Here is a 27,612-nt window from a genome sequence, read left to right as displayed (position 1 = left end):
GCAGTCCAGTCTCAGCCAGGATGCTCTTCCGAAGGGAGGGAGCCTTCTCCCACCCCCTCATGCTAGCTACACTCTGCTCGGCCGGAACCCTGACTTGTCTTGTCGCAGGCCGGTTGACACACCGTGCGAGCCGACGAAAGTCCAGTGGACAAACAGGCGCCAGTTCCATCCCTTCTGCGAAGCCGAAGCCACAGCCGTGGGGGACCGGCTGACGCTGAGCAGGTTGCGGGAAAGGCAGGGGCTTCGGGGAACGAGGACGAAAGGGGTTTAAGGCAACGTTTCCGGTTACCCGGCATTTGCAGTAGGCGGGGAATATTTCCTCCCCTCCCCAGTGGAGCTCAGGAAAATGGAAACGAGGGTCTTCCTTGCAAAACCCAGTCCGGTACTCTTCCCTCAAGCTTCCCGCAAAGCCTTCGCTGGCTCCGTGTGTGTGTGTGTGGTCTCTGTACGGATTTTCCGTGCTTATCTATCACCTGTAACCCAGAAAGGTATTCCCTAATCCGACCAATAGGTTGCTCGGAAGAAAGCGTGGGTTACAAATCAGTGGTAGAACATAATTCAGGATAATTGCTCGTCTGCCGCTTGAAAACGTCTGGACTCCAGTCTCCAGGATTGAAGTCTGAATTTTTTTTTTTGTCTGTACCAATTTGTCTGAAATGGTGTAGGGTTTCCTGCCTGGGCAGGGGGTTTGGGCTAGATGACCTCCAAGGCCTCTTCCGAGTCTGTCATTCCATTCTTCCTCCTCCTCCTCCTCCTCCAGACATTGGTATAGGCTTTCCTGCCTGAGCAGGGGGTTGGGCTAGATGACCTCCAAGGTCCCTTCCAAGTCTATTATTCTGTTCCTGTTCCTCCTCCTCCTCCTCCTCCTCCTCCTCCTCCTCCTCCTCCTCCTCCTCCAGACATTGGTATAGGCTTTCCTGCCTGAGCAGGGGGTTGGGCTAGATGACCTCAAAGGTCCCTTCCAAGTCTGTTATTCTGTTCCTCCTCCTCCTCCTCCTTTTAAAGAAGCCATTGGCATAGAGTTTCCTGCCTGAGCGGGGGGGGGGGGTTGGGCTTGAAGACCTCCGAGGTCCCTCCCAACTCCCTTTTATCTACTTAAGTCTGATGCAGGGGCCGCGTTCGAGATTTCTGCTCTTTCCCCCTTCCTGCCACCCCCTCTCCTCCCTCTCCTGGCAATAGGCACCGGGGAGTATTTTGGTCTCCGGGCGGGGGATACCCTAACCCCTTTCTCTCTTCCCTTTCCAGGTGGAGCAGAAGTCCTCGGCTCAGCTGCTCATGACGTGGGGCCTGGAGGACGTGGACCACGTGTTCACCGAGGAAGACTACCACACCTTGACCAACTACAAGGCTTTCAGCCAGTTTATGAGGTGGGTTCCTTCGAGGTCATCCAGGCGGGCCGGCGGGCGGGGGCGACGTGACCCAGCTTGACTTTTAAGGTTGACCTTTTTTTCTCTTCTCCCCCGCCCCGAGTAAAAAGTCCATTCTGGGTCATGCCTGGAAATAGAGGCTAGTCCTCAATTTACAGCCCTTCGTTTAGCGACCGAAGTTACAAAGCCGCTTTGAAGTTTCAAAAGCCACCGGGGGGGGGGAGGGAAAGAGACCTTACGGCCGGTTTTCACACTGAGCGACCGTGGCAGGCTCCCCGTGGGTCATGCGATCCAAATGAGAGGGGCTTGGTCACTGGCATGCGTTTACAACAGTCGTAGTGTCCCGTGTGTGAGTGTGTGTGTGTGTCTGTGTGTGTGATGTGATCAACCGTTGTAACCTTCCCAGCCGACAAGCAGAGTCCATGGGGTGGGGTGGGGTGGGGTAAGCCAGATCCATTTAAGGACCGCGTGACTCACTTAACGGCGGCGGCGATTTGCTTTAACTGTGGCAAAATAAGGTCGTGAGATGGGGCACTTAAGCACCGTCTGACTTAGCAGAGAGAAATGTGGGGCTGAGAAGGGCCCCATAGACCTTCCAAAGGGACGGCGCTTGATGGTGGAGGTTTATTCGCTTCTCTGGAACATTTATTGGTTGCCTCTTCAAAAAGAGGTTTTTTTAAAAATAAAGATCGTCAGGTAAAAACATCCATATCCACACCCACCTTCACGGACGCCTCTTGCGACATCCGGTGCCCCCAATGAGATTCCGGTAGGTGAGATGCAGCCCACGTCCGTAGGGAGATCCGTCCGTCTGTTTGTATCTATCTCATCTCTCTCCATCCATCCTATCTGCCCTTCCTTCCTTCCTTTCTTTCTTTCTTTCTTTCTTTCTTTCTTTCTTTCTTTCTTTCTTTCTTTCTTTCTTTCTTTCTTTCTTTCTTTCATTTCTAGCTCTTCTATCTATATCTATCTATCTATCTATCTATCTATCTATCTATCTTCTATCTCATCTCTCTCCATCCATCCTATCTGCCCTTCCTTCCTTCCTTCCTTCCTTCCTTCCTTCCTTCCTTCCTTCCTTCCTTCCTTCCTTTTTCTTTCTTTCTTTCTTTCTTTCTTTCTTTCTTTCTTTCTTTCTTTCTTTCTTTCTCTATCTCATTTCTAGCTCTTCTATCTATATCTATCTATCTATCTATCTATCTATCTATCTATCTATCTATCTATCTATCTATCTACCTATCTATCTATCTATCTACATCCATTACAGCCACCCATCCATCCTATCTGCCCATCCATTCTCTCTCTCTCTTATCTATCTCATCTCTCTCTCTCTCTCTCTCTCTCTCTCTCTCTCTCTCTCTCTCTCATCCCTATCCATCCACCCAACCTATCTGTCTGTCCATCCATTCTGTCTCTCTCTCGTATCCGTCTATCCATCTAGCATCTAGCTTATCATTTATCATTCTCTCTTTCTTCTCTCTCTCCTTCTTATTGTCATTTGCTTCTGCGGAGTCTTCATTGGAGGAGTCTTTGAGACGGGCAGCCAGAGAAACGAACAGAAATCGATAGATTTGCGGAGGCACCTGAATGCGTCTCCTGGCCCGCTTGCCCGCAATGCACAATTCTCTGCGAAAAGGGTGGCGCTTGACGAAACTCCAGGTTCTCTTTTGCGCGCACACACAAACACACACACACACACAAACACACACACCCCCACACCCCCACACCCCTTTCTAATGTGATCCTACTCTGGTCACCTTAAGAACCGAACAAGCATTTTGAGAGGACCCCCCCCCCACATGGCCTGTGCTGATAGTCTTCTCTCCGGAGACGTCTTCCCGAGTCGGCACGTTTGTCGGGATTGTCATTCTGGCTTGTGCAAAGGGAGCTGCTTCTCATGCCGGTCTCTGGCCCTGGGTGGGGGGCAAGACTCCTGCCTGGAGAACGGGGGTGGGGGTAGTGGTATCTCTCTCTCTCTCTCTCTCTCTCTCTCTCTCTCTCTCTCTCTCTCTCTCTCTCTTTCTCTTTCTTCTCTCTCCCTTTCTCTTTCTCTCCCTCCCTTTCTCTCTCCCCCTTTTTCTCCCTTTCTCCCTCTCTTTCTCTCTCTCGCACCCTTTCCCTTTCTCTCTTTCTTCTTATCTCTCTCCCTTTCTTTCTCTCTCTTTCTCTTTCCCTTATCTCTCTCTCTCCTTTCTCTTTCCCTCCCTTTCTCTCTCTCTCTTTCTTTCCCTCTCCCTTTCTTTCTCTTTCTCTCTCTCCCCCTCCCTCTTTCTTTCTCTCTTTCTCCCTTTCTCTTTCTCTCCATCTCTCTCTTTCTCTCTCTCTCTCTCTCTCTCTCTCTCTCTCTGCGTTCCTAAACTCAGTGGCCTCGTTCAGTGCCAATCCCGGAACGTCCCAGAGCGCCCGGCGCTCTCTGCCTCCCAGACCTCCTCTGGCTGCCAGCCTGCAGTTCAAGCCAGGCTCAGCTCAGCTCCCGTCAGCTGCAGGGAAGCCACCAGTGGCCTTGGCAACCCCCCCCACTCCTCCCCCCCCCCCCCGTGTCTCCCGGCTTCGGCTTGGCGGGCAGAGCCCTGCTCGGCTGCCAACACAGCCTCTGCGACCGGCGGCAGAAACCTGGCAGCGGCCAGGCCACCTGAGCCTCGCCAGCTTTAATAAAGGCGGTGATTTATTCCAGGTGCCCGGGGGGAACCAAGCCCAGCTGTGGGGCTAAGGTGGTGGTGGGGGGAGGCAGCCCTCGGCCTGCCTCTAATTAGCTCTAAATTGTTGGGCACTTGCCCGGGTGGGAGGCGGGTCACCCTGCGTGGCTGGAATTGGCCCAAAGCGCCCCCCCCGATCAAGAGGGAAAGCCCCTTTGCAGCCCTTTTTATTTCCCCTTTGTGGCTCTCGGAGGACTTTGAGGTCCCTTGTCGGGCTTTGGGGAGCTAAAACGCCGCAACAGCCACCCCCACCCCCCCGAGAGAGAGAGAGAGTTGCCGGTAGCTCCTCCGCTCCGGAAGCGAGGTTGTGCCGTCGGCGAGAAAACGAGGGCATTTGCCGTCCCTCTCTCCAGAGCCCTGGAATCGGAGGGGAGGCAGGAAAGGGCCCAGCCTTATGGGTCTCAAGAGTCCCTTGGGGGTGCTTCGGGGTTCGGATAAAGACACGCCTGCCCTGCGCGGGGGGGGGCGGGGGTTGCGCAACCTGGTGCTGCTAAGGCTTGTGGGTGCAGAGGGTGTCTGAGGAGCCTCTTCCCCCATTGGCACCGGCCCAGCATTAACAAGAGTTGGAAGGGACCTCGGAGGTCCTCTAGTCCAACCCCCTGCTCAGGCAGGAGACCCTGTACCCAGAGGTCCCCAACCTTTCGGGCACCGGGGGCCGCTTCTGTAGAGAGAGAGAGGTTTTTCCGCGGACTGGAGGGGGCCTGGTTTTATGTGCTGCCTGCATCCCCGCGGATGGGGCTTGGCCTGTTTGTGCGGACCGGTTGTTGGCATGCCACGGGTCCATGGACAGGGGCTTGGGGACCCGTGAACCAGAGCATCTCTTCTTAAAAACCTCCAACGTTGGAGCCCTGACAACCGTCAGGAAGTTTCTCCTTAGTTCCAGGTTGCTTCTCTCCTTGGTGAGTTTCCATCCGTTGCTTCTTGTCCGGCCTTCGGGTGCTTTGGAGAATAGCTTGACTGCCTCTTCTTTGGGGCAGCCCCTGAGATACTGGAAGGCTGCTATCCTGTCCCGCCTCGTCCTTCTCTTCATTAAACTTCTTGTTAGTTGTGAAGTCATCTCCAACCCATCGCGACCCCACGGACAACGTTCCTCCAGGCCTTCCTGTCCTCTACCATCTTCTGGAGACCATTTAAGCTCACGCCTACTGCTTCAGGGACTCCATCCAGCCACCTCCTTCTCTGTCGTCCCCTTCTTCTCTTGCCCTCCATCTTTCCCAGCGTTAGGCTCTTCTCCAGTGAGTCCTTCCTTCTCATTAGGTGGCCAAAGGATTTGAGTTTTAGCTTCAGGATCTGGCCTTCTAAAGAGCAGTCGGGGTTGATCTCCTCTAGGACTGACCGGTTTGATCGCCTTGCAGTCCAAGGGACTCGCAGGAGTCTTCTCCAGCACCAGAGTTCAAAGGCCTCCATTCTTTGGCGCTCGGCCTTTCTTATGGTCCAACTTTCACTGCCATACATTGCAACTGGGAAGACCACAGCCTTGACTATACGCAACTGGACATCCCCAATTCCAGCAACCGTTCCTTGTGTGTTTTAGCCTCCAGTCCCCTGATCCTCTTTGTGGCTCTTCCGCCCTACGTACTGCTCCAGCACCCTGTCTTGCAGTGGGGAGGGTGTGTGTCTGTGTGTCAAGGAGAAGAGCCTTTTCTGCTGTGGCCCCTCCCCTCTGTGAGTCATTCTACTGCATGAAGCGAAAATCCTCCCCCCCCCCCCGCTCTTTTGGCTTTCCAGGAGGGCATCAAAACCTGGTTCTGCCAGTTGGTATGAGACCCCCCCCTCCCCGAGAATGGTAAGGAGATCTTAGCCCCGTGCCGTCCTAGTTTGAGGCGTAGCTTTTAAAAGGGTGTTTTTATATTTTATCTTTCTGCTGCCTGCAAGACGCCCAGAGTCCCCTGACGGCTGAGAGGGGTGGCGTACAAATTTTAATAATAATAATTAATAATAATAATAATAATAATAATAATAATAATAATAATAATAATAAAAATAAATAATAATAATAATAATAATAATAATAATAATAATAATAATAATAATAATAATAATAATAATAATAATAACAAAACAACAGTAGTAGTAGTAGTAGTAAAGTTGTAAGAGACCTTGGAGGTCATCTAGTCCAACCCCCTGCTCAGGCAGGAGACCTTATACCATTTCAGACAAATGGTTGTTGATGATGATGATGATGAAGGGTGGATGAAACGCGTAACAGTGATACCCATTGTCATCGGGGCCCCTGGGAACGATGTCCCAAAACTTTGCAAAACACATCAAGAAATGGCAGCTTCCTGCCATAACTCCAGCAAAGCTACAAAAAAAACCGGCGCTACTCGGAACATCTTACATTTTAAGGCGGTACCTGGTTGATCCCTAGGATGCTGGCAGCAACCCGTGTCAAGCATCAGCGCCAGTCAATTTGAGTGTTCAGTTGACTGAGTTTCATGTTTTATGAATAAAAGTTTTATATAATAATAATAATAATAATAATAATAATAATAATAATAATAATAATAATAATAATAATAATAATAATAATAATAATAATAATAATTAAAAAAAACAACTACTGGGGGGAGGTCCAGCCACTCCCCCACCCCGCCCCGCTCACAATTGTTCTCTCTCCCTCCCTCTTCTTCCCATTCACTTCCTTTCTCCAGCCGGAGTATTTCTCCCGGCTACGGTGCGAAGTGCGACAGGACCTGAGGTCATGCAGAGAGGCAGGGTTGAACTGTCTGAATGGAGCCCACGATCAAAGCCATCCAATCCAGCTCCATCGGCATTCTGATCCTGCCAGAGAGTCGAGAAGCTTGGGATAATTAGAATAAGAATGATTAAAAAGTTGGAAGGGACCTTGGAGGTCATCTAGTCCAACCCCCTGCTCAGGCAGGAAACCCTATACCCTTTCAGACAAATGGCTGTCCAGTCTCTTCTTGAAAACCTCCAGTGTTGGAGCATTCACCGCTTCTGGAGGCAGGTTGTTCCACTAGCTAATTGTTCTCACTGTCAGAAAAATGTCTCAGGTTGGGTTGCAGCTAGTCCCCGACTTACAAAAAGTTCATTTAGGGACCTTTCAAAGTTACAACGGCACATTGTGTGTGTGTGGGGGGAATCACTTGCGACCGTTTCTCCCCTCCCCCCCCTATGTCCGACCGTTGGCAGCTTCCCCGTGGTCCCGTGATCAGAATTCAAACGCTTAGCAAATGACTCGTATTTATGACGGTCGGAGGGTCCCGGAGTCCTTTTTTTTGTAACCTCCTTTGACCCGGCAAAAGTCGATGGGGGAGCCGGATTCCCGCGACGACCCCGTTAACTCTCTTAACGGCTGCCGTGATCCCGGGGCAAAAAAATGGTCATCCAGCGCCCCCCCCCAAACTCACTTTTAACAAAACGTCTCGCTTAGTGAAGGAAAGGTGGAGCTGATCTGTCGTACGTTGAGGACTACCCGCCTCTTTTTCTGCGGTCGCTTCCCTGATCCTGCTCGGGCGGCATTTCCTCCCTCTGGCCTTCCTAGGGCTCCTCTCTCCCCGCCTTCAGAGGAACGGAATAGACGGGAGTTGGAAGGGACCTCGGAGGTCCTCTAGTCGAGCCCTCTGCTCGAGGAGGAGACCCTCTTATCATTCCGGACAAACGGCCGTCCGGTCTCGTCTTTAAAAACCTCCAGTGACGGATCGCCCACAACGTCTGGAGGCGAGGAGTTCCACCGGCTAATTGTCCTGAAATGCCTCTTTATTTCTTAAGCTGCTTCTCTCCTGGGTGAGTTTTCCATCCGTTGCTTCCTGTCCTGCCTTCGGGGTGCTTTGGGGAATAGGTGGGACACCCCCCCCCACTCCCCTCTTCTTTGGGGCAGCTCCCCCCCCACCCCAAATATTGGAAGACTGCTGCTATCTTGTCCCCCGTCCTCCTTCTCATTACTGCTAAGCTTGTAAGCCGCCCTGAGTCTTCGGAGAAGGGCGGGATATAAATGGAATTTATTTATTTATTTTATTTTAATCCCATTTATATCCCGCCCTTCTCCGAAGACTCAGGGCGGCTTACAAGCTTAGCAGTAGCCTTCATTCTATGTATATGCCTGCTTATTAGGGCTTTCACACACACACCTCAAGCGGCATTATTACAAAGTCAGCTTAATTGCCCCCAACAATCTGGGTCCTCATTTTACCTACCTACCTTACCTTTATTTATTAAAATAAATAAAAATAAAATGAAACTCGACACACCCCATTCCAGCAACCGTTCTTGATACGCGTTAAAGCCTCCAGCCCCCTAATCGTCCTCCCACCTTCTTTTCTCTCTCTCTCTCTCTTTTTTCCCCCCCTGTTTTTAATATTCTGTTTTTTATTTTATTTATTTTTTCCTTTCCCCCCCTTTTTAACTGCCTGGGTGCCGAATTCTTCCCATCTGCCACGGCAGTCTGGATCAGCCAAGCACGTAGGGCTGGGGCCTTGTTCTTTTTATCTTGCGGTTATCCTTGCCTCTGCCTCTCCATCTCTCTCTCTCTCTCTCTCTCTCTCTCTCCCCTCCCCTTGCCACATTCTTTTTTTTCTCCAATTCTTTACACACACACACACACACACAAACACGCACACGTGCGCACACAAGGCCGGACTCGCTGTGCCGTTGTTGGGTTTTTTTTTGTTTTGTTCAGGCCTGCCTTTGTTTCTCAGACACGCCTATTTCTGGAAACCATTTTGAAATTAAATAAAGGCCAGACCCCTCCCTCCTTCGGTTCAGCGCCTTGCATATTTTCTCTTCTCCCCCTCCCCTTCCCCTCCCCTTCGCTTCCCATCTCCCCTTTTATAAAGCCAGAGCTCGTATGTATTTGTCCGTAATGGCATCCCTTCTTCTTTTTTTTCTTTTTTTTTGTGCCTTTAATAGCCTTGCTGCAGTGCATTGTGGGCGGGAATCGACCATCAATAATTAAAAAAAAAACAAAACACGAGCCCGATCCACCCGAGTCAACATGAGATCATAGCGCAAGGCAAGCAAAAAAGCAAGGCGGCTTGACGGTTTCTGTCCTCCGGATAATTTTCCAAATGTGTTTTCCCCCCCCCTTCTTATTTTTTTTGGGGGGGGCGCGTGGGGGGGAGAAGCAAGAGGCCTGAGGCTCCAGGCTTTCACGCCGTTCTCTCCAGGGCCCTGGGAAAAGATGCAGTCCCTAAAGCAGATATATATATTTTAAATGCAATAGATGAGAAAAACTATTATTGTGTTCAAATAATAATAATAATAATAATAATAATAATAATAATAATAATAATAATAATAATATAACAACAACAAAACAACTAATAATAATAACATAATGACAATAACAATAATAATAACAACAAAACAACTAATAATAACAAAACAACAACAATAATAATAAAAAAAGTTGGAAGGGACCTGGTCAGAGAAGCACCTGCAACATAACACCCCAGACTTAACAATTGTCGATAAGACAGACAAACAAAAGTCTGGATAGCGGACGTGGCAGCGCCTGGAGACAGCAGAATAGACGAGAAAGAACTGGAGAAGATAACAAAATGCAAAGACCTACAAATAGGAATAGAACGACTGTGGCAAAGGCAAGCAAGGGTAGTACCAATAGTCATAGGCCCCTTGGGTGCCATCCCAAAACAACTGGAGCACCACTTGGACACCATCATCGGCATTGACAAATTCGCCATCAGTCAATTGCAAAAGGCGGCCTTACTGGGAACGGCTTCCAACCTGCGACGAGATCTGTGATACCATCAAACATCCACATCTGCCTATCCCAGGTCCTTGGTAAGGACTCGATAGGCAGACAAAAATGCCAAATCCAGGCTGAACATCTTGCTGACTGTGCGATGATCAATAATAATAATTAATAATAATAATAATAATAATAATAATAATAATAATAATAATAATAATAATAATAATAATAAATAATAATAATAAATAATAAATAAAGGTAAAGGTAAAGGTTCCCCCGCACATGTGTGCTAGTCGTTTCCGACTCTAGGGGCCGGTGCTCATCTCCGTTTCAAAGCCGAAGAGCCGGCGCTTGTCCGAGGACGTCTCCGTGGTCATGTGGCCGGCATGACTAGATGCCAAAGGCGCACGGAACACTGTTACCTTCCCACCGGAGTGGTCCCTATTTTTCTACTTGCATTTTTACGTGCTTTCGAACTGCTAGGTTGGCAGAAGCTGGGACGAGTAACAGGCGCTCACTCTGTTACGCGGCACTCGGGATTCGACCCGCCAAACTGCCGACCTTCTGATCGACAAGCTCAGCGTCCTAACCCACTGAGCCACCGCGTCCCTCTAAATAATAAATAATAAATAATAGTAATAGTAATAATATAATAAGGTTGGAAGGGACCTTGGAGGTCATCTAGTCCAACCCCCTGGTCAGACAGGAAACCTTAACCCATTTCAGACAAATGGCTATCCAGTCTCTCTTCTTAAAAACCTCCCGTATCGGAGCACCTGCGACGCCTGGAGGCAAGCTACGTAGAATAAGAGAAAGAACCAGAGTTTGGAGGGGACCTCGGAGGCCATCTAGTCCAACCCCCCTGCTCGGGCAGGAGACCCTCTAACCCTTCTGGTCTTTGTAGGCTTAAGCCCCCACCGGGCCACACATCAGCAGATGGGCTCTAGCAGCCAGTGAAGTCCTGAAGCTGTCTGCACGGGTTGTGTGTGTCTGTGTCTGTGTGCAGGGAGCAGGATTGAGAACGCAGGGCCCCCCCTTGGCAAGCAGAACGATTGCAAATGATGGCTGTCTTCTGCTTCGGGGTTCTCAGTTGGGGATGGGGGGGGGAAGGAGATGAAGGCTGCGGGGTGTGTGTGCTAGCAGAGGCCTCCAGGAACCTTGCGCCTCCGGGCTCCCTCGGCATCGTTTCCTCCAGCGCCACAAGCCCAGCACGCCATCAGCCCCCGGTCGGATTAAATGGAGCGTCAGGCCCGTTCCAGCTCGGCAGTCAGTTTCTCGTCTTTCCCTCGAGACTGATAAAGAGAGGAGGGGGAGACCCCTTTAATCCTCGCTTTGGTGCGCTGGGGCTGTGTGTCTGTACGTGCGTGTGCGTGTGTGTGTGTGCGTGTGTGTGTGTGTGTGTGTGTGTGCGATTCCTGGGGGAGGAGAGAACGGAAGTGATTTGCTGTGTGATGTTGCAGCTGGCTGGAGGAAGAGACTCGCTCTCATCTCCGCTAGCCCGCTTGCCTTTTTTCTTCTTCCCCCCACAACCCACCCCAGCGCCTGTCTGAGCTCTCCTGACGTGGCGTCTTCTGCTTTCCAGCCTCGACTGTTTGTAAAGCGTTCGTTGGACCCCTCCTCCTCCTCCTCCCTACCCCCCCCAAACCACCCCCATCCCTAAGTGTCCCATTCTCACGTTCCCCGGTTAGAACCCGATGAAAACGTGTGGATGTTGGCTCTCCTTCTTGACCTTCCTTTCTCGGCATGCCTTTCTGAAGAAACGCGTCTCGTGTTTTTCTAAAACGAGAACGGCGCCGCGTGTCTTGGCGAGCCGAGCGGCGAGGCCGCGTGGCCTGGCGAAAGCCCCCTCCCGATTTGTAAAGAGGGAGTTATAGGATGGCAGGGCCGGGAGGGGCCTCGGGAGGCCTTCTAGTCCCACCCCACCCTTGACCACATACATCATCCTGGACAAACGGCCGTGCAATCTTTTCTTGGGAAAACCTCCCGCGACGGGAGGCCCGCAGCTCCAGGAGGCGAGGTGTGTCCCTTTCATTAAATCTTTCCCGCTGCCGGGAAAATGCCTTCTCGGTTCCCTCCGAGGAGCTTCCGCCCCTTGTCTTTTTGAACGACAGCAGGAGGGCAGAGCTGGAAGGGACCTCGGAGGTCATCCAGTCCAACCCCCTGCTCGGGTAGAAAACCCTATACCCTTTCAGACAAAGGGCTGTCTGGTCTCCTCTTCAAAGCCTGCAGTGACGGAGCACCCACAACGTCTGGTGGCAAGCCGTTCCACTGGTTAATTGTTCTCCCTGTCAGGAAATTTCAGAATTGATTGCACCGAGGCTAAACCCCCCCAACCCCCCCCCCCCCCAGGGCTGGCACACTTGCGCAGCTGTCCGACTCCAGAGCTAAAAGGCTGAGTGAAGCACGCGATCAGAATCAGAAACAGAATAGAGCTGGAAGGGACCTCGGAGGTCATCCAGTCCAACCCCCTGCTCTGGCAGGAGACCCTATACCGTTTCAGACAAATGGTTCTCCAATCTCTTCTTTAAAACGTCCGGTGTTGGAGAAGGGAGGGAGGGAAGAAGGAAGGAAAAAAAGAATAACAGATGGAAGGGACCTTGGAGATCATCTAGTCCAACCCCCTGCCCAAGCAGGAGACCCTAGACCGGAGGTCCTCAACCTTTGGGGCAGCAGGGAAGGGTTCCACGGAGAAAAGTTTTTCCGCGGACCGGAGAGTGCGCGGTTTTGTGTGCTGCCTGCATCCCACAGATGGGGCTTTGCTTCTTTGTGTGGACCGGTTGCTGGCGTGCCCGTGGCTCAGTACCGGTCCACGGACCAGGCGCTGGGGACTCTCGCCCTGCCTAGACCCTTCCAGACAATCTCTTCTTAAGACCCTCCAGGGTTGGAGCACCCACAACGTCTGAATGCAAGACGTTCCGTTGGTTAATTGTTGTCGCTGTTGGGAAATTTCTCTTCATTTCTCTCTCGCGAATGAAAATGAGAAAGGAAGGGAGGAAAATGGGAAGGAAGGAAGGAGAAAGGAAGGAAGGAAGGAAGGAAAGAAAATAAGGAAGGAAGGAAAATGGGAAGGAAGGAAGGAGAAAGGAAGGAAGGAAGGAAAATGAGAAGGAAGGAAGGGAAATGAAAAGGAAGGAAGGAAGGAAGGGAAACGAGAAGGAAGGAAGGAAAATGGGAAGGAAAACGGGAAGGAAGGAAGGAAGGAAAATGAGGAAGGAAGGGAAATGAAAAGGAAGGAAGGAAGGGAAACGAGAAGGAAGGAAGGAAAATGGGAAGGAAGGAAGGAAAATGGGAAGGAAGGAAGGAAGGGAAATGAAAAGGAAGGAAGGAAGGGAAACGAGAAGGAAGGAAGGAAAATGGGAAGGAAGGAAGGAAAACAGGAAGGAAGGAAGGAAGGGAAATGAAAAGGAAGGAAGGAAGGGAAATGAGAAGGAAGGAAGGAAGGGAAACGAGAAGGAAGGAAGGGAAACGAGAAGGAAGGAAAATGGGAAGGAAGGAAGGGAAATGAAAAGGAAGGAAGGAAGGGAAATGAGAAGGAAGGAAGGAAGGGAAACGAGAAGGAAAGAAGGAAAATGGGAAGGAAGGAAGGAAAACGGGAAGGAAGGAAGGAAAACGAGAAGGAAGGAAGGAAAACAAGGAAGGAAGGAAGGAAAATGAGAAGGAAGGAAGGGAAATGAAAAGGAAGGAAGGAAGGGAAACGAGAAGGAAGGAAGGGAAACGAGAAGGAAGGAAGGAAAATGGGAAGGAAGGAAGGAAAACGAGAAGGAAGGAAGGAAAATGGGAAGGAAGGAAGCTATCGTAGCTCAGTGGTTAGAATGCAGTATCTGTATCTAAGGTCTGTAAAATGAGGACCCAGATTGTTGGGGGGGGCAACAGGCTGACTCCGTGAACCGCTTCAAGAGGGTTGGAAATGCGCTGTGAAGCCGTCCGCGGGTGTTGAGCGCCGTCGCTATGAAAGGCAGAGGGTGGCTTTATCCGCTGCCCAGCGAAAGGGGCTTCGGTGACCCTCTGCGTTGCCCCTTCCTCTCCTCCAGGCCTCTCATTGCCAAAAAGAACCCCAAGATCCCCATGTCCAAAATGATGACCATCATGGGGGCCAAGTGGCGGGAATTCAGTGCCAACAACCCCTTCAAAGGCTCGACGGCCGCTGTGGCCGCCGCCGCCGCTGCTGCCGCTGCCGCCGTCGCAGAACAGGTCTCCGCCGCCGTCTCGGCCGTCGTCCCTTCCCCCGAGCCCCAGCATCTGCTGCAGCCCCCGCCCCCGCCTCTTCCCATCCGCAAAGCCAAGACCAAAGAGGGCAAAGGTGAGTGCCGGGCGGGCGCCGGTCAGCCCTTCTCCCCGAGATCCTGGGGCGAGGAATGGGGTGGGGAGCCGGGGAGGAGGGGGCGACGGCTGTGCGATGGACAGAGGCCGGGCGCCACTGACGGGAAACTGCGGGGCAAGGAAGAAAAGCTATGGACAGAAGAGAATATTTTGTAGCTCAGGGTTGAATTGTGGGGCGCCTGGTGCTCTCCGAGCTGGGCGGTTTCCTTGCAGACGTTTCACGGCCCAACTAGGGAACGTCATCAGTGCTAGAGGAGGTGGGGGGGATTACAGAAAGGAGGGGAGGTGGAGGAGAAGGATGACAACTTTGGAGTCCCTGCTACTCTCTGAGCTTTCTTGTCTTCTTACAGATGTTCTGTGACCCAACTAGGGAACGTCATCAGTGTTAGAAGGGAGGAAAGGAAGGAAGGAAGGAAGGACTGTGGGGTCCTTGGCGGTCTCTGAGTTTGGGGGCTTCCTTGCAGACGTTTCATGACCCAACTAGGGAACATCATCAGTGCTAGAAGACATTGGGAGGAGGAGGAGGGAGGAGGAGGAGGAGGAGGAGGAGGACGACTGTGGGGTCCTTGGTGCTCTCTGAGCCGGGCGGTTTCCTTGCAGACGTTTCATGACCCAACTAGGGAACATCATCAGTGCTAGAAGACAGTGGGAGGAGGAGGAGGGAGGAGGAGGAGGAGAAGGAGGAGGAGGAGGAGGAGGAGGACTGTGGGGTCCTTGGTGCTCTCTGAGATGGGCGGTTTCCTTGCAGACGTTTCATGACCCAACTAGGGAACGCCAAGCAGAACACAGAACTCTCCCAACGACTCACACTCAGAGAAGCAGGGATAAACCCCAGACAGAAAACCATAGCCCAATCAAAGAAAAACCAAGGGGGCTACTACACTCCCACCTACACAGGCAGATTGAGCTACTGTATATAAACAGGGAGAAAACCCCTCCTCCTTCTGGCACTGATGATGTTCCCTAGTTGGGTCACGAAACATCTGCAAGGAAACCGCCCAGCTCAGAGAGCACCAAGGACCCCTCAATTCTCCTCCTTCTCCTCCTCCTCCTCCTCCTCCTCCTCCTCCTCCTCCTCCTCCTCCTCTTCTTCCCACATTCCCTTCTAGCACTGATGGTGTTCCCTAGTTGGGTCGTGAAACGTCTACAAGGAAACCACCAAGATCAGAGAGCACCAAGGACCCCACAGTCCTCCTCCTCCTCCTTCTCCTCCTCCTCCTCTTCCTCCTCTTCTTCTTTTTCCTCCTCCTCCTCTTCTTCCTCCTCCTCCTCCTCCCCCCCTCCTCCTGCCCCCTTCTGGTGTGCAACCCCCCCTCCCTCCTAGCCCTGATGATGTAACCAAGTTGGGTCACGAGACGTCTGCCAGAAAAGCACCAAGCTCGGAGAGCACCAAGGACCCCACAGTCCTTCCTTCCTTCCTTCCTTCCTTCCTTCCTTCCTTCCTTCCTTCCTTCCTTCCTTCCTTCCTTCCTTCCTTCCTCCCTCCTTCCCTCCCTTCCTTCCTCTCCTCCCTTCTAGCACTAATGATGTTCCCTAGTTGGGTCACGAAACGTCTGCAAGAAAACCCCCAAGCTCAGACAGCACCAAGGACCCCACAGTCGTCTTTCTCCTCCTCCTCCTCTTCTTCCCACATTCCCTTCTAGCACTGATGACGTTCCCTAGTTGGGTCAGGAAACGTCTGCAAGGAAACCCCCAAGTTCGAGACCACCAAGGACCCCACAGTCCTCTCGTGTGTCCTCCTCCTCTTCCTCCTCCCCCCTCCTCTCTTCTCCCCTCCCTCTGTTTTGCAAACCCCCCTCCCTTCTAGCACTGGTTATATTGCCTAGGTGGGTCATGAAACCTGTGCAAATAAACCCCCCAGCTCAGCTTTCCATGCTTCAGCCCGACAGGATCCCAAATTCCTGGAGAAGGGAGAGGGGCCAAACTTTGAATCGTCTCGGGCCCCTTGTCACGTCCCTGTTTTTAAACACCCCCCCCCCATATTTTATTTTTATTTTTGCAAGCGAGCAGAGCGGCCGCGATGCTCGCGTTTTCCTGCAGCATCCCGCTGGGGTGCGATTGTTCCAGGCAATTTTTTTTGCCCTCCTCCGCTTTGCTGCTTCGGAGCGTCCCCGAAACCCGCCCGTCTCTTTCTGACGACGGGGAAGGGGGGAAGGGGGCAAATAATAATAATAATAATAATAATTTTATTTGTATGTCGACTGTTCGACTGAGAAGTCCTTTTTCTCCCCCAATTTGTTTTTGTTTTCTCTCTCTCTCCCCCCCCTCTCCCTTCCACCCAAGGACCGGGCCACAAGAAGCGGAGCAAAAGCCCTCGGGTCCCCGAGGTGAAGAGGAAGATGAAGGGGAAGAAGATGGCGCCCCTGAAGATCAAGTTGGGCATGATTGGCGGGAAGCGCAAAAAGAGTAGCTCAGTAAGGCGCGCTCCCTTGCAGCTGTGCGTGTGAATGTGGAAACCCACCCACCCACCCACCCCCACCCTGCCCCCTCAGCTGAGCTTGATGGCTTTGGCATTTCCTGGACCAAATTAGCAAGGTGGAAGAGCTCGGTGGCTTCGTTAAGAGAGACCACACCAGCTCAGCTCAAAACTAGCTAATCCCTCCAATCGGTTGCTGTTCTTCAAATTGGGCTGACTTGGCATCGTTGGCTGCCGGTGCTGACTACTGCTAGCCATGGGGAAGGTGTGTGACTCTCTTAAGCCAGGGGTCCTCAGCCTTGGCAACTTTTAAGACCCAGTGCACTTCAACGCCTCTGCAGCTGGCTAGGGAATTCTGGGAGTTGAAGTCCAAAGTCTTAAAGTTCAAGACTTTGAGTTCCGTTCTGGGAGTTGAAGTCCAAAGTCTTAAAGTTGAAGTTCAGTTCTGGGACTTGAAGTCCACAAGTCTTAAAGTTGAAGACTTTAACTTCAGTTCTGGGACTTGAAGTCCACAATTCTTAAAGTTGATGTTCAGTTCTGGGACTTGAAGTCCACAATTCTTAAAGTTGGAAGACTTTTGAGTTCAATTCTGGGACTTGAAGTCCACAATTCTTAAAGTTGGAAGACTTTGAGTTCAATTCTGGGACTTGAAGTCCACAAGTCTTAAAGTTGGAAGACTTTGAGTTCAATTCTGGGACTTGAAGTCCACAATTCTTAAAGTTGGAAGACTTTGAGTTCAATTCTGGGACTTGAAGTCCACAAGTCTTAAAGTTGGAAGACTTTGAGTTCAATTCTGGGACTTGAAGTCCACAAGTCTTAAAGTTGAAGACTTTGAGTTCCATTCTGGGAGTTGAAGTCCACAATTCTTAAAGTTGGAACACTTTGAGTTCAATTCTGGGACTTGAAGTCCATAAGTCTTAAAGTTGGAACACTTTGAGTTCAATTCTGGGACTTGAAGTCCACAATTCTTAAAGTTGGAACACTTTGAGTTCAATTCTGGGACTTGAAGTCCATAAGTCTTAAAGTTGGAAGACTTTGAGTTCAATTCTGGGACTTGAAGTCCAAATGTCTTAGTTGAAGACTTTGAGTTCAGTTCTCGGACTTGAAGTCCACAATTCTTAAAGTTGGAGTTCAGTTCTGGGACTTGAAGTCCACAATTCTTAAAGTTGGAGTTCAGTTCTGGGACTTGAATTCCACAATTCTTAAAGTTGGAACACTTTGAGTTCAATTCTGGGACTTGAAGTCCATAAGTCTTAAAGTTGGAAGACTTTGAGTTCAATTCTGGGACTTGAAGTCCAAATGTCTTAGTTGAAGACTTTGAGTTCAGTTCTTGGACTTGAAGTCCACAATTCTTAAAGTTGGAGTTCAGTTCTGGGACTTGAAGTCCACAATTCTTAAAGTTGGAGTTCAGTTCTGGGACTTGAATTCCACAATTCTTAAAGTTGGAAGACTTTGATTTCAATTCTGGGACTTGAAGTCCACAAGTCTTAAAGTTGAAGTTTCAGTTCTGGGACTTGAAGTCCACAAGTCTTCAAGTTGTCAAGGTTGCTCACCCTTGCTCCAGGCCCTGGCTGTGCCAGGGACCCTTTTGGCAATACCCTTAGCCTGAGATTCCTTTTAGGAACCGGCACGGCAAATTCAGGTTGCATGGTTGCGACTGTGGGATGCTTGCTTGCTGTTACAACCTCATCTCCACCTCCTTTCTTCCTGCCCCTTCCCCTTTGCCGTGTGAAATAGACTCCACGCGTGGTCCCTCAGATCCAACCCCTTGTAACTGAACTGGGGTTGGTCAACTCCATCGCTGGGCCGGGCTGGGTGGAACGCTTCTTCTTGCGTCTTTCTGCTTGCTTTTGGGCCTAGCTCCGAAGTTGGGGTACCCCACCCCCTTCCCTCTTTCCTTTCCCACTGCCGTTCCTCTTCATCTCTTGCCTCTTTCTGGGTTTTTCCTAATGGAGGATCGCTCCGGTTATGTACAGCATTTGTTTCAGAGCGACGAGGTAGCAGAAGCAGAAGAAGAATCCGACCTGGATAACTCAAGCGTTCACAGCTCTTCCGTGCGTTCCGACAGTTCGGGAAGGGTCAAGAAACTCAAGCGGGGTCGGCCTGGACGGAAGAAGAAAAAAGGTGAGGTTAAACCCGTTGCCCTGGGGTGGGAGAGGCTGAAAGGCCTTCTCCGACAGCGAAGGAGAGGGCACCTTACTTGGTTGTCGAGAAAGAACAGATTTTTTTAAAAAAACTTTCGGTGCCCATCACATTTCCTAGAATTCTTCCATCAGCCAAGCGTGACTGGACACCCACAAGGAATTTGTCCCCGGTGCATAAGCTCTCAGTGCGCGGACAAGCCACAAAGTGATAGATCGTGATCGTAGTCGTCTCTAGAAAGGGATATTTGTAGCTCAGGTTGAATTGGTTTTCTCTGAGCTTGGGGGTATGAAAGAGAATGAATGGGGAGGAAAGCCAGGGCGAATCTAGACAGCACACTAAAAAGCAGAGACGTCACCCTGCCGACAAAAGTGCGTATAGTCAAGGCTGTGGTCTTCCCAGTTGCAATCTATGGCAGTGAACGTTGGACCACAAGAAAGGCCGAGCGCCAAAGAATGGAGGCCTTTGAACTCTGGTGCTGGAGAAGACTCCTGCGAGTCCCTTGGACTGCAAGGCGATCAAACCGGTCAGTCCTAGAGGAGATCCACCCTGACTGCTCTTTAGAAGGCCAGATCCTGAAGCTAAAACTCAAATCCTTTGGCCACCTAATGAGAAGGAAGGACTCACTGGAGAAGAGCCTAATGCTGGGAAAGGTTGAGGGCAATAGAAGAAGGGGACGACAGAGAATGAGGTGGCTGGATGGAGTCACTGAAGCAGGAGGCGTGAGCTTAAATGGACTCCAGAAGATGGTGGAGGACAGGAAGGCCTGGAGGAACGTTGTCCGTGGGGTTGCCAGGGGTCGGACACGACTTTGCAACTAACAACAACATCATCTATCTGTCTGTCTATTATTATTATTGTTGTTATTATTATTATTATTATTAATGGTACTTGCTAGGAGTCAGCTAAGGCTCCACGGAATTCAAGGGAGCTTGTGGCCACTTAGGGATTCTAGGGTGATCCCTCTTTTGACTCCATCCATCCCCAGGATCTACCACTCCTTCTCCTACAAGGTGTGGGTCTGCTTGCGCCCACCCAACCCCTATGCGGAGTTCCTAACAACTACTTCGTTCCCTTCCGCCTACAATGCAGGAATCTTCCCCAGGCCGACAGCCCTGAATTAAAACAAACCCCCCACACCCACACCCCCGCGATGGTTCAGCGGCCGGCAAGGGAACCTCTTCCATTTCCGTGCCATGACCAGCACGGGCAGCTAGAGGATGTGAGAAGGCCAGACGGTCCGGCCTCGGGGGGTCTAGAGCAGGCCGCCCGTGTCTTGGGACGTCGGGGAGACCCTGACCCTTTTTCCTTTCTTCCCCCCACCCCACCCCCCGCCCCTCTCCTCCCCGGTTGGCAGTTGCCGGCGAAGAAGAGGCGGATGGCTACGAGACGGATCACCAAGACTATTGCGAGGTGTGTCAGCAGGGCGGAGAGATCATCCTGTGCGACTCGTGTCCCCGAGCTTACCACCTGGTCTGCCTGGATCCGGAGCTAGACAAGGCGCCCGAGGGGAAGTGGAGCTGTCCTCACTGCGTAAGACGCTCACCTTTCTTCCTTGCCCTCTCTGCACCCTTGGCGCCTCCTGGCCACCTTGCGGTAGCCCGCCCAGCTGGACGCAGGGATCCCTGCTTTATCCCCAGAGATCTGGGGTGTGGGGGGGTGGGGTGGGGGAATTCAGATTTCTCCTCGTTTGAACGGATCTGCCTGGACCGATTTCCTATGGGTCCGGCTGTGGGTTCCTTTCAAAATTGGGGTGGGCCAGCGAGGGCAGAAGGAAAGGGACAAGGAGACAGGCTGGGGTTGAAGGAAGGACTCTGGCCACCTTTGGGTTAGCCCTCCTCGCCGGGGGCTGGACTAGAAGACCTCCGAGGTCCCGTCCAACTCCGTTCTCTTTCCGCACGCCAACGTCTTTAAGCATCGGCTCTCTCCGGAACAAGCACGGGCAGTCCTCAACTTAACGGCCACCCGTTTCGTGACCGTGTGAGGTTACAGCAGCAGCAGCCCTGCAAAAGGGGTCTTCAGGCCCTTTCTCCCCCCCCTCCCCCACACTCGCAGCATCTGCCCGCTCACGTGATCGAAATTCAGAGGCTTGGCAACTGACCGGCACTTAACGACGGTTGCAGCATCCCGTGTGTGTGTGGTGTGTGTGTGTGTGACGTGATCCTTCTCCCCTTTGGCGGCTTTCCGACAAGCCGACGGGGGCGGGAAAGCCGGAATCTGTTGAATAACCGGGTTGCGAACTTCACCCCTGCAGCAATTCGGCTTAGTGACGACGGTCGAAAGAAGGGCGTCATACGGAGCCGAAACTCTCTGGATTTTAGACCGAATGGGCGGTGTGGTTTAAGTGGAGGACACCCTACCCACCCCACCCACCCACCCGTGAACGTGGAGAACCACGCTGGGGGATGTTTTTAGAGAAGACCCGTAGGCAAACATCCACGGTCTCGGATCTCTTTTCCGAATCCGAAATTCTAGCAAGCGACACTGGGGGAAAAAAAACCCCACCCACCCCCACATTAATGCTTAGCCCCCCCCCCTTTCAAAGCTCCTGCATGTGCTTTGCCGGAGTGGCTGTGCCTTTGCTCTTGTGTTGACCCCTGTTTCCTAACCCAGCTCTCCTTTCTTTGGTGTGTGTGTGTGTGTGTGTGTGTGTGTGTGTGTGTTTTGTGCGATATCCCTGGCTCGCAGGAGAAAGAAGGGGTGCAGTGGGAGCCGAAGGAAGAGGAGGACGAGTACGAAGGCGAGCTGGACGACGGAGAGAAGGAAGAGGAGGACGACCACATGGAGTACTGCCGGGTCTGCAAGGACGGTGGGGAGCTGCTGTGTTGCGACGCCTGCATCTCCTCGTATCACATCCACTGCCTCAACCCGCCTCTGCCGGAGATCCCCAACGGGGAGTGGCTGTGTCCCCGCTGCACGGTGAGGGGGCTGGGAAGGGCCCGGGTGGGAGGGACGCCCCGGCCCCCGTTTCTGACATGCATATACCTGCCAGAAAAGCTCGGATAAACGTCTCCCCCCCCTCTCTGAAGGGGGTCCATCCGGCGGGACCCAGAAGGAGGGCCTTCTCCGTGGTGGCTCCCTCCCTGTGATCCGAAGGACCGTCTTTTCCCTGCTACATCCGTGTGAACCCCCAGAACGGGGAGGCAGGGGGTGTTCGGGGTCCCCTCTCTGAAGGGGGTCCATCCGGCGGGACCCAGAAGGAGGGCCTTCTCCGTGGTGGCTCCCTCCCTGCGGAGATAAGATTGGCCCCCACTTTGGGAGCCTCTCGCAAGGCCCCGAAGAGGCGGTTTTGCCAGCAGGCCTGGAGACCCCAAGGTGGTCCGGAACGAGATCTGTACTCTGTAACATTGAATACATACTAGTGGGAAGGAGCCTTCTGAGCGATTAACTAACATGTAGACTATGATACTATAGAAATTAATTATTACTCACTGTTTTTTAAATACAGGAAGCCAGACAACATGCTGTTTGCTAAATGTTAAGAATGTTATTTTGAAGCACTGTAACCCCAACCCCAACCTTAAACCCAACTCCAACCCTAACCCAACTCTAACCCCAACCCTAACCCTAACCCTAACCTTAACTCTAACCCTAACCCTAACCCCAACACCAACCCTAACCCTAATCCCAACCCTAACTCCAACTCCAACCCCAACCCTAACCCCAACTCCAACCCTAACCCCAACCCTAACGCTAACCTTAACTCTAACTCCAACTCCAACCCTAACCCCAACTGTAACCCTAACCCTAATCCTAACCCCAGCTCCAACCCTAACCCCAACCGTAACCTTAACCTTAACTCTAACCCTAATCCCAACCCTAACCCCAATCCCAACCTTAACCCCAACTCAACCCTAACCCCAACCCTAACCCTAACCTTACCTCTAACCCTAATCCCAACCTTAACCCTAACCTTAATCATAACCCCAGGGACGCGGTGGCTCAGTGGGTTAGGACGCTGAGCTTGTCGATCAGAAGGTCGGCAGTTTGGCGGGTCGAATCCCGAGTGCCGCGTAGCAGAGTGAGCGCCTGTTACTCGTCCCAGCTTCTGCCAACCTAGCAGTTCGAAAGCACGTAAAAATGCAAGTAGAAAAATAGGGACCACTACGGTGGGAAGGTAACAGCGTTCTGTGCGCCTTTGGCATCTAGTCATGCCGGCCACATGACCACGGAGATGTCCTCGGACAAGCGCTGGCTCTTCGGCTTTGAAACGGAGATGAGCACCGGCCCCTGGAGTCGGAAACGACTAGCACACACGTACGGGGGGGAACCTTTACCTTTTAATCCTAACCCCAACCCTAATCCCAACCGTAATCTTAACCCCAACCCTAATCCCCACCCCAACCCTAACCCCAACCCCAACCCTAACCCTATTCCTAATCCTCTAAAAATTAATCCATCTATAAAAGAGATCAATGAATAAAACCCTATCGTCTCCAGGCGGGCGAGAGAGGCCAGCCGATTTCTCACAGCTTCTTTCCCCTGCTTGCAGTGCCCCATGCTGAAGGGCCGGGTCCAGAAGATTCTCCACTGGCAGTGGGGGGAGCCCCCGACACCGGTGGCGGTCCCCCTGCCCTCCGACTGCAAACCGGACGACCCGCCCCCTAAGACGCTCCAGGGGCGTTCGGAGCGTGAATTCTTTGTGAAATGGGTGGGCCTCTCTTACTGGCATTGCTCCTGGATAAAGGAGTTGCAGGTACGCTCTCCGTTGGGATGCCGGGCCAGGGCATGGAGGAGGGGGCAGCCAGTTCCTAGCCGAATTAGGGCGGGGAGGGTGCTGAGCGCAGCCCCGTCTCTTTGAACTGGGAGCTTTCCATCACCGGTCCCAGCTGCCTTTTTTTTGTTGTTGTTTGTTTCCTGAACGGCCCCATTTTGATAACACAATCGTACCTACCGCCGGATACGCATTTCATTGGCCACCGAAGCGAAAAGGATTAGCAGTAAAAAGAGAGTAGCTGCGGGTCGGGGTTAAACAGCGGGATCGAAGGAGGAGGACTGTGGGGCCCTTGAGGCTCTCTTGAGCTGGCTTGTTTTCTCGCAGACGTTTCGTGACCCAACTAGGGAACATCATCCGTGCTGAAAGGGAGGGGGCTTGTGAAGAGGAGGAGGAGGAGGAGGAGGACTGAGAGATCCTTGGAGCTTGGAGGTTTCCTTGCAGATGTTTTATGACCCAACTAGGGAACATCATCGGTGCTAGAAAGGAGGAGGAGGAGGAGAACTAATGGATCCTTGGTGCTCTCTGAGCTGGGCGGTTTCCTTGCAGACGTTTCATGACCCAACTAGGGAAGATCATTGGTGGTAGAAGGGAGGAGAGGAAGGAAGGAAGGAAGGAAGGAAGGAAGGAAGGAAGGAAGGAAGGAAGGAAGGAAGGAAGGAAGGAAGGACGGACTGTGGGGTCCTTGGTGCTCTCTGAGCTAGGCGGTTTCCTTGCAGACGTTTCATGACCCAACTAGGGAACATCATCAGTGCTAGAAGAAAAGGGAAGGAAGGAAGGAAGGAAGGAAGGAAGGAAGGAAGGAAGGAAGGAAGGAAGGAAGGAAGGAAGGAAGGAAGGACTGTGGGGTCCTTGGTGCTCTCTGAGCTAGGCGGTTTCCTTGCAGACGTTTCATGACCCAACTAGGGAACATCATCAGTGCTAGAAGAAAAGGGAAGGAAGGAAGGAAGGAAGGAAGGAAGGAAGGAAGGAAGGAAGGAAGGAAGGAAGGAAGGAAGGAAGGACGGACTGTGGGGTCCTTGGTGCTCTCTGAGCTAGGCGGTTTCCTGGCAGACGTTTCATGACCCAACTAGGGAACATCATCAGTGCTAGAAGAAAAGGGAAGGAAGGAAGGAAGGAAGGAAGGAAGGAAGGAAGGAAGGAAGGAAGGAAGGAAGGAAGGAAGAAAGGAAGGAAGGAAGGAAGGAAGGAAGGACTGTGGGGTCCTTGGTGCTCTCTGAGCTGGGCGGTTTCCTTGCAGACGTTTCATGACCCAACTGGGGAACCTCATCAGCGCTGGAAGGCTTTGCTCTCTGTTTATATACAGCGGGCACACCCTGTCTGTGTTGGTGGGTGTGTTGTTTCCTTCCTGGTCATTCCTTAATTAGCCTGTCGTGACGTGTTTGTTTCTCTGTGTCGGTAGTTCCTTAATTGGGAAATGGTTTACTTCTCGACTGTTGGCCTAACGTTAATCTCGGTGTGAACCGTTGCTCCTCATCGGGGCGTTGATTGCTGTCAGGTGTTCCCGTCTTTTGGTTTCCTAAAGGGAACCAACCACTAACTCGGGCCAAGAAATCAAATCCCGTCGGTGGCTGATCAAGTGGTTGCTTTGACTGTTGTCGCCAGGGTCTGCTGGGGGTGGGGGTGAGGGGGGCACAGTTGTTGAGTTTTGTCTTTGGGGTTTTACTTCCGTAAGACGCCTGGAAGACAACGGGGGACGAGTCGGGCGGCCCCGTAAATTTTCTCCCATTAAAAAAACAAACAAAAACGAATAGCGATGTCGAAAACGGGGCTCGTCAAAGGCCGGAGAAAAACGGGCTCCTAAACCGTGGAGAAAGCGAGTTTCTCAAGGGCGGGCGGGCGGTAAGCCGGCACCTCGGTCTTCGTGTCTGCAGATTGGGTATCCCCGGATGAAAAGCGGGTTTGGAGCGGCGGTTGCCCTCCTTCGGACGGCTGACCTCTCCTGCTCTGCCTTCTCCCTCCCCATCCCAGCTGGAGATCTTCCACTTGGTCATGTACAGAAACTATCAGCGGAAGAACGACATGGACGAGCCCCCCCCCTTCGACTACGGCTCCGGCGACGACGACGGCAAAAGCGAGAAGCGGAAGAACAAGGATCCCCTCTACGCGGAGATGGAGGAGAACTACTACCGCTACGGCATCAAGCCCGACTGGATGACCATCCATCGGGTGATAAATCACAGGTCGCTGGAAGCCTCAGCGTGTTTTTGGGTTGTTTTTTTTTGATCTTTTTTATCCCACTTTTAGTACTTTATAAGTCACACTCCTGTCTCCTATTATCACAACAACAACCCTGTGAGGTGGGTTGAGCAGAGACAAAGTGGCAAGCCCAATGTACACCTAGTCGCTTTTCTTGCTTAAGGCGGGACTGGGACTGACCGTCTCCTGGTGATTGGCCCAGAGTCACCCAGCCGGCTTTCGTGCCTAAGGCGGGACTAGAACTCACCGTCTCCTGGTGACTGGCCCAGAGTCACCCAGCTGGCTTTCGTGCCTAAGGCTGGACTAGAACTCACCGTCTCCTGGTGACTGGCCCAGAGTCACCCAGCTGGCTTTCGTGCCTAAGGCCGGACTAGAACTCACCGTCTCCTGGTGACTGGCCCAGAGTCACCCAGCTGGCTTTCGTGCCTAAGGCGGGACTAGAACTCACCGTCTCCTGGTGATTGGCCCAGAGTCACCCAGCCGGGTTTCATGCCTATGGCTGGACTACAACTCGCCGTCTTCTGATTTCTACCCTGGTGCCTTTCCCTCCTGTCCAAATCCTTTGATTCTTACACAGTGGTGGTGGTGTTTTTTTAGTTTGTTGCATTCAGACTCACAATGAGAAGCATTTAACTTTGCGGGTGTTGCTTAACAATGTCTTAACAATGACTCCTAATACTTTCTGTCTCTCTGTCTCTGTCTCTGTCTCTGTCTCTGTCTCTCTCTCTCTCTCTCATCACCTGCATTGACCGCATGCAGCATTGACAAAAAGGGCGTCTATCACTATCTGGTGAAGTGGCGGGACCTTTCCTATGACCAGTCCACCTGGGAGGAAGACGAAATGGCTATCCCCGAGTACGAGTACCACAAGCAGGCCTACTGGTCACACAGGTAAAGTGGTGTGTGTGTGTGTGTGTGTGTGTGTGTGTGTGTGTGTCTGTGATTGGGGAGTACGTAACGCCTGGAGGCCAAAACGTATGAAGGGCGGTTGCAGGAATTGGGTCTGGCCAGTCTAGAGAAAAGAAGGACTTAGGGCTGACATGTAAACATGCCATATACAACGTATGTATATATTTACACCCTTACATATGAATACACATAAATATTAATCGCAGAGAACAGCATTTCACAGCCTTGTCCACCTTAAGATGGGTGGACTTCAGCTCCCTAAGAATTCCCCAGCCAGCTTCCCCCCCCCACACACACACACACACTTTGCTGAAGTCAAGTTATATTACGTCTACCGCATTCCCATCATCTATTAAGGAAGTTACTTAGGTATTAAGGAAGTTACAAAAAATGTGGTAAAGATAGTCCAGCCACGTCTCTTCCAGTATTTGAGGGGCTGCCACAAAGAGGAGGGGGGGGGTGTCACAAAACAATGGTTGGAAACCTATCAAGGAGAGAAGCAACCTGGAATTAAGGAGAAACTTCCTGACAGGGAGGACAATCAGCCAGTGGAACAGCTTGCCACCAGAAATCGTGGGCGCTCCATCCCTGGAGATTTTTAAGAAGAGACTAGACAGTCACTTGTCTGAGATGGTATAGGTTCTCCTGCTTGAGCGGGGGGCTGGACTAGAGGACCTCCAAGGTCCCTTCCAACTTCTATTCTGTTCTGTTCTGTTCTATTCTATTCTGTATTTTATTATTCTATATTCTATTCTGTTCTGTATATTATTCCATTCTATTCTATTCTGTATTTTATTATTCTATATTCTATTCTATTCTTTTCTGTCCTATCCTATCCTATCCTATCCTATTCCTATTCTAAATTCTATTCTATTTCTATATTATTATTCTATTCTGTTCTGTTCTGTTCTGTTCTGTATCCTATCCTATCCTATCCTATCCTATCCTATCCTATCCTATCCTATCCTATCCTATCCTATCCTATCCTATCCTATCCTTATTCCTATTCCTATTCCTATTCTAAATTCTATTCTATGTCTATTTCTATTTCTATATTATTATTCTGTTCTGTTCTGTTCTGTTCTGTTCTGTTCTGTTCCATTCCATTCTCTGATACCGTGTTTCCCAGAAAATAAGTCTTACATTAATTTTTGCTCCAAAAGACACATTAG

General features: G+C 51.5%; 1 protein-coding gene across 4 annotated transcripts in view; it reads left to right on the top strand.

Annotated features, from left to right (window-relative positions):
- The window catches only part of LOC308676618 (chromodomain-helicase-DNA-binding protein 3-like), a 103,981-nt gene that overhangs the window by 20,806 nt on the left and 55,563 nt on the right, over window positions 1-27,612 (top strand). For 3 of the 4 annotated variants that reach the window (XM_081342538.1, XM_081342540.1, XM_081342541.1), the window contains 9 exons: window positions 1,246-1,367; window positions 13,772-14,040; window positions 16,344-16,474; window positions 18,453-18,600; window positions 19,976-20,151; window positions 21,307-21,537; window positions 23,111-23,314; window positions 25,304-25,515; window positions 26,291-26,422. In XM_081342538.1, the coding sequence (XP_081198664.1) occupies window positions 1,246-1,367; window positions 13,772-14,040; window positions 16,344-16,474; window positions 18,453-18,600; window positions 19,976-20,151; window positions 21,307-21,537; window positions 23,111-23,314; window positions 25,304-25,515; window positions 26,291-26,422 (1,625 nt within the window). The remainder of the gene's footprint in view (window positions 1-1,245; window positions 1,368-13,771; window positions 14,041-16,343; window positions 16,475-18,452; window positions 18,601-19,975; window positions 20,152-21,306; window positions 21,538-23,110; window positions 23,315-25,303; window positions 25,516-26,290; window positions 26,423-27,612) is intronic. The other variant, XM_081342539.1, reaches the window with a different exon arrangement.

The sequence above is a fragment of the Vipera berus genome, assembly GCF_964194415.1.
Source record: "Vipera berus genome assembly, chromosome: W".
Taxonomy (NCBI): domain Eukaryota; kingdom Metazoa; phylum Chordata; class Lepidosauria; order Squamata; family Viperidae; genus Vipera; species Vipera berus.
The sequence above is the reverse complement of the archived record's forward strand: the minus strand, read 5'-3'. Positions and strand labels throughout refer to the sequence as shown.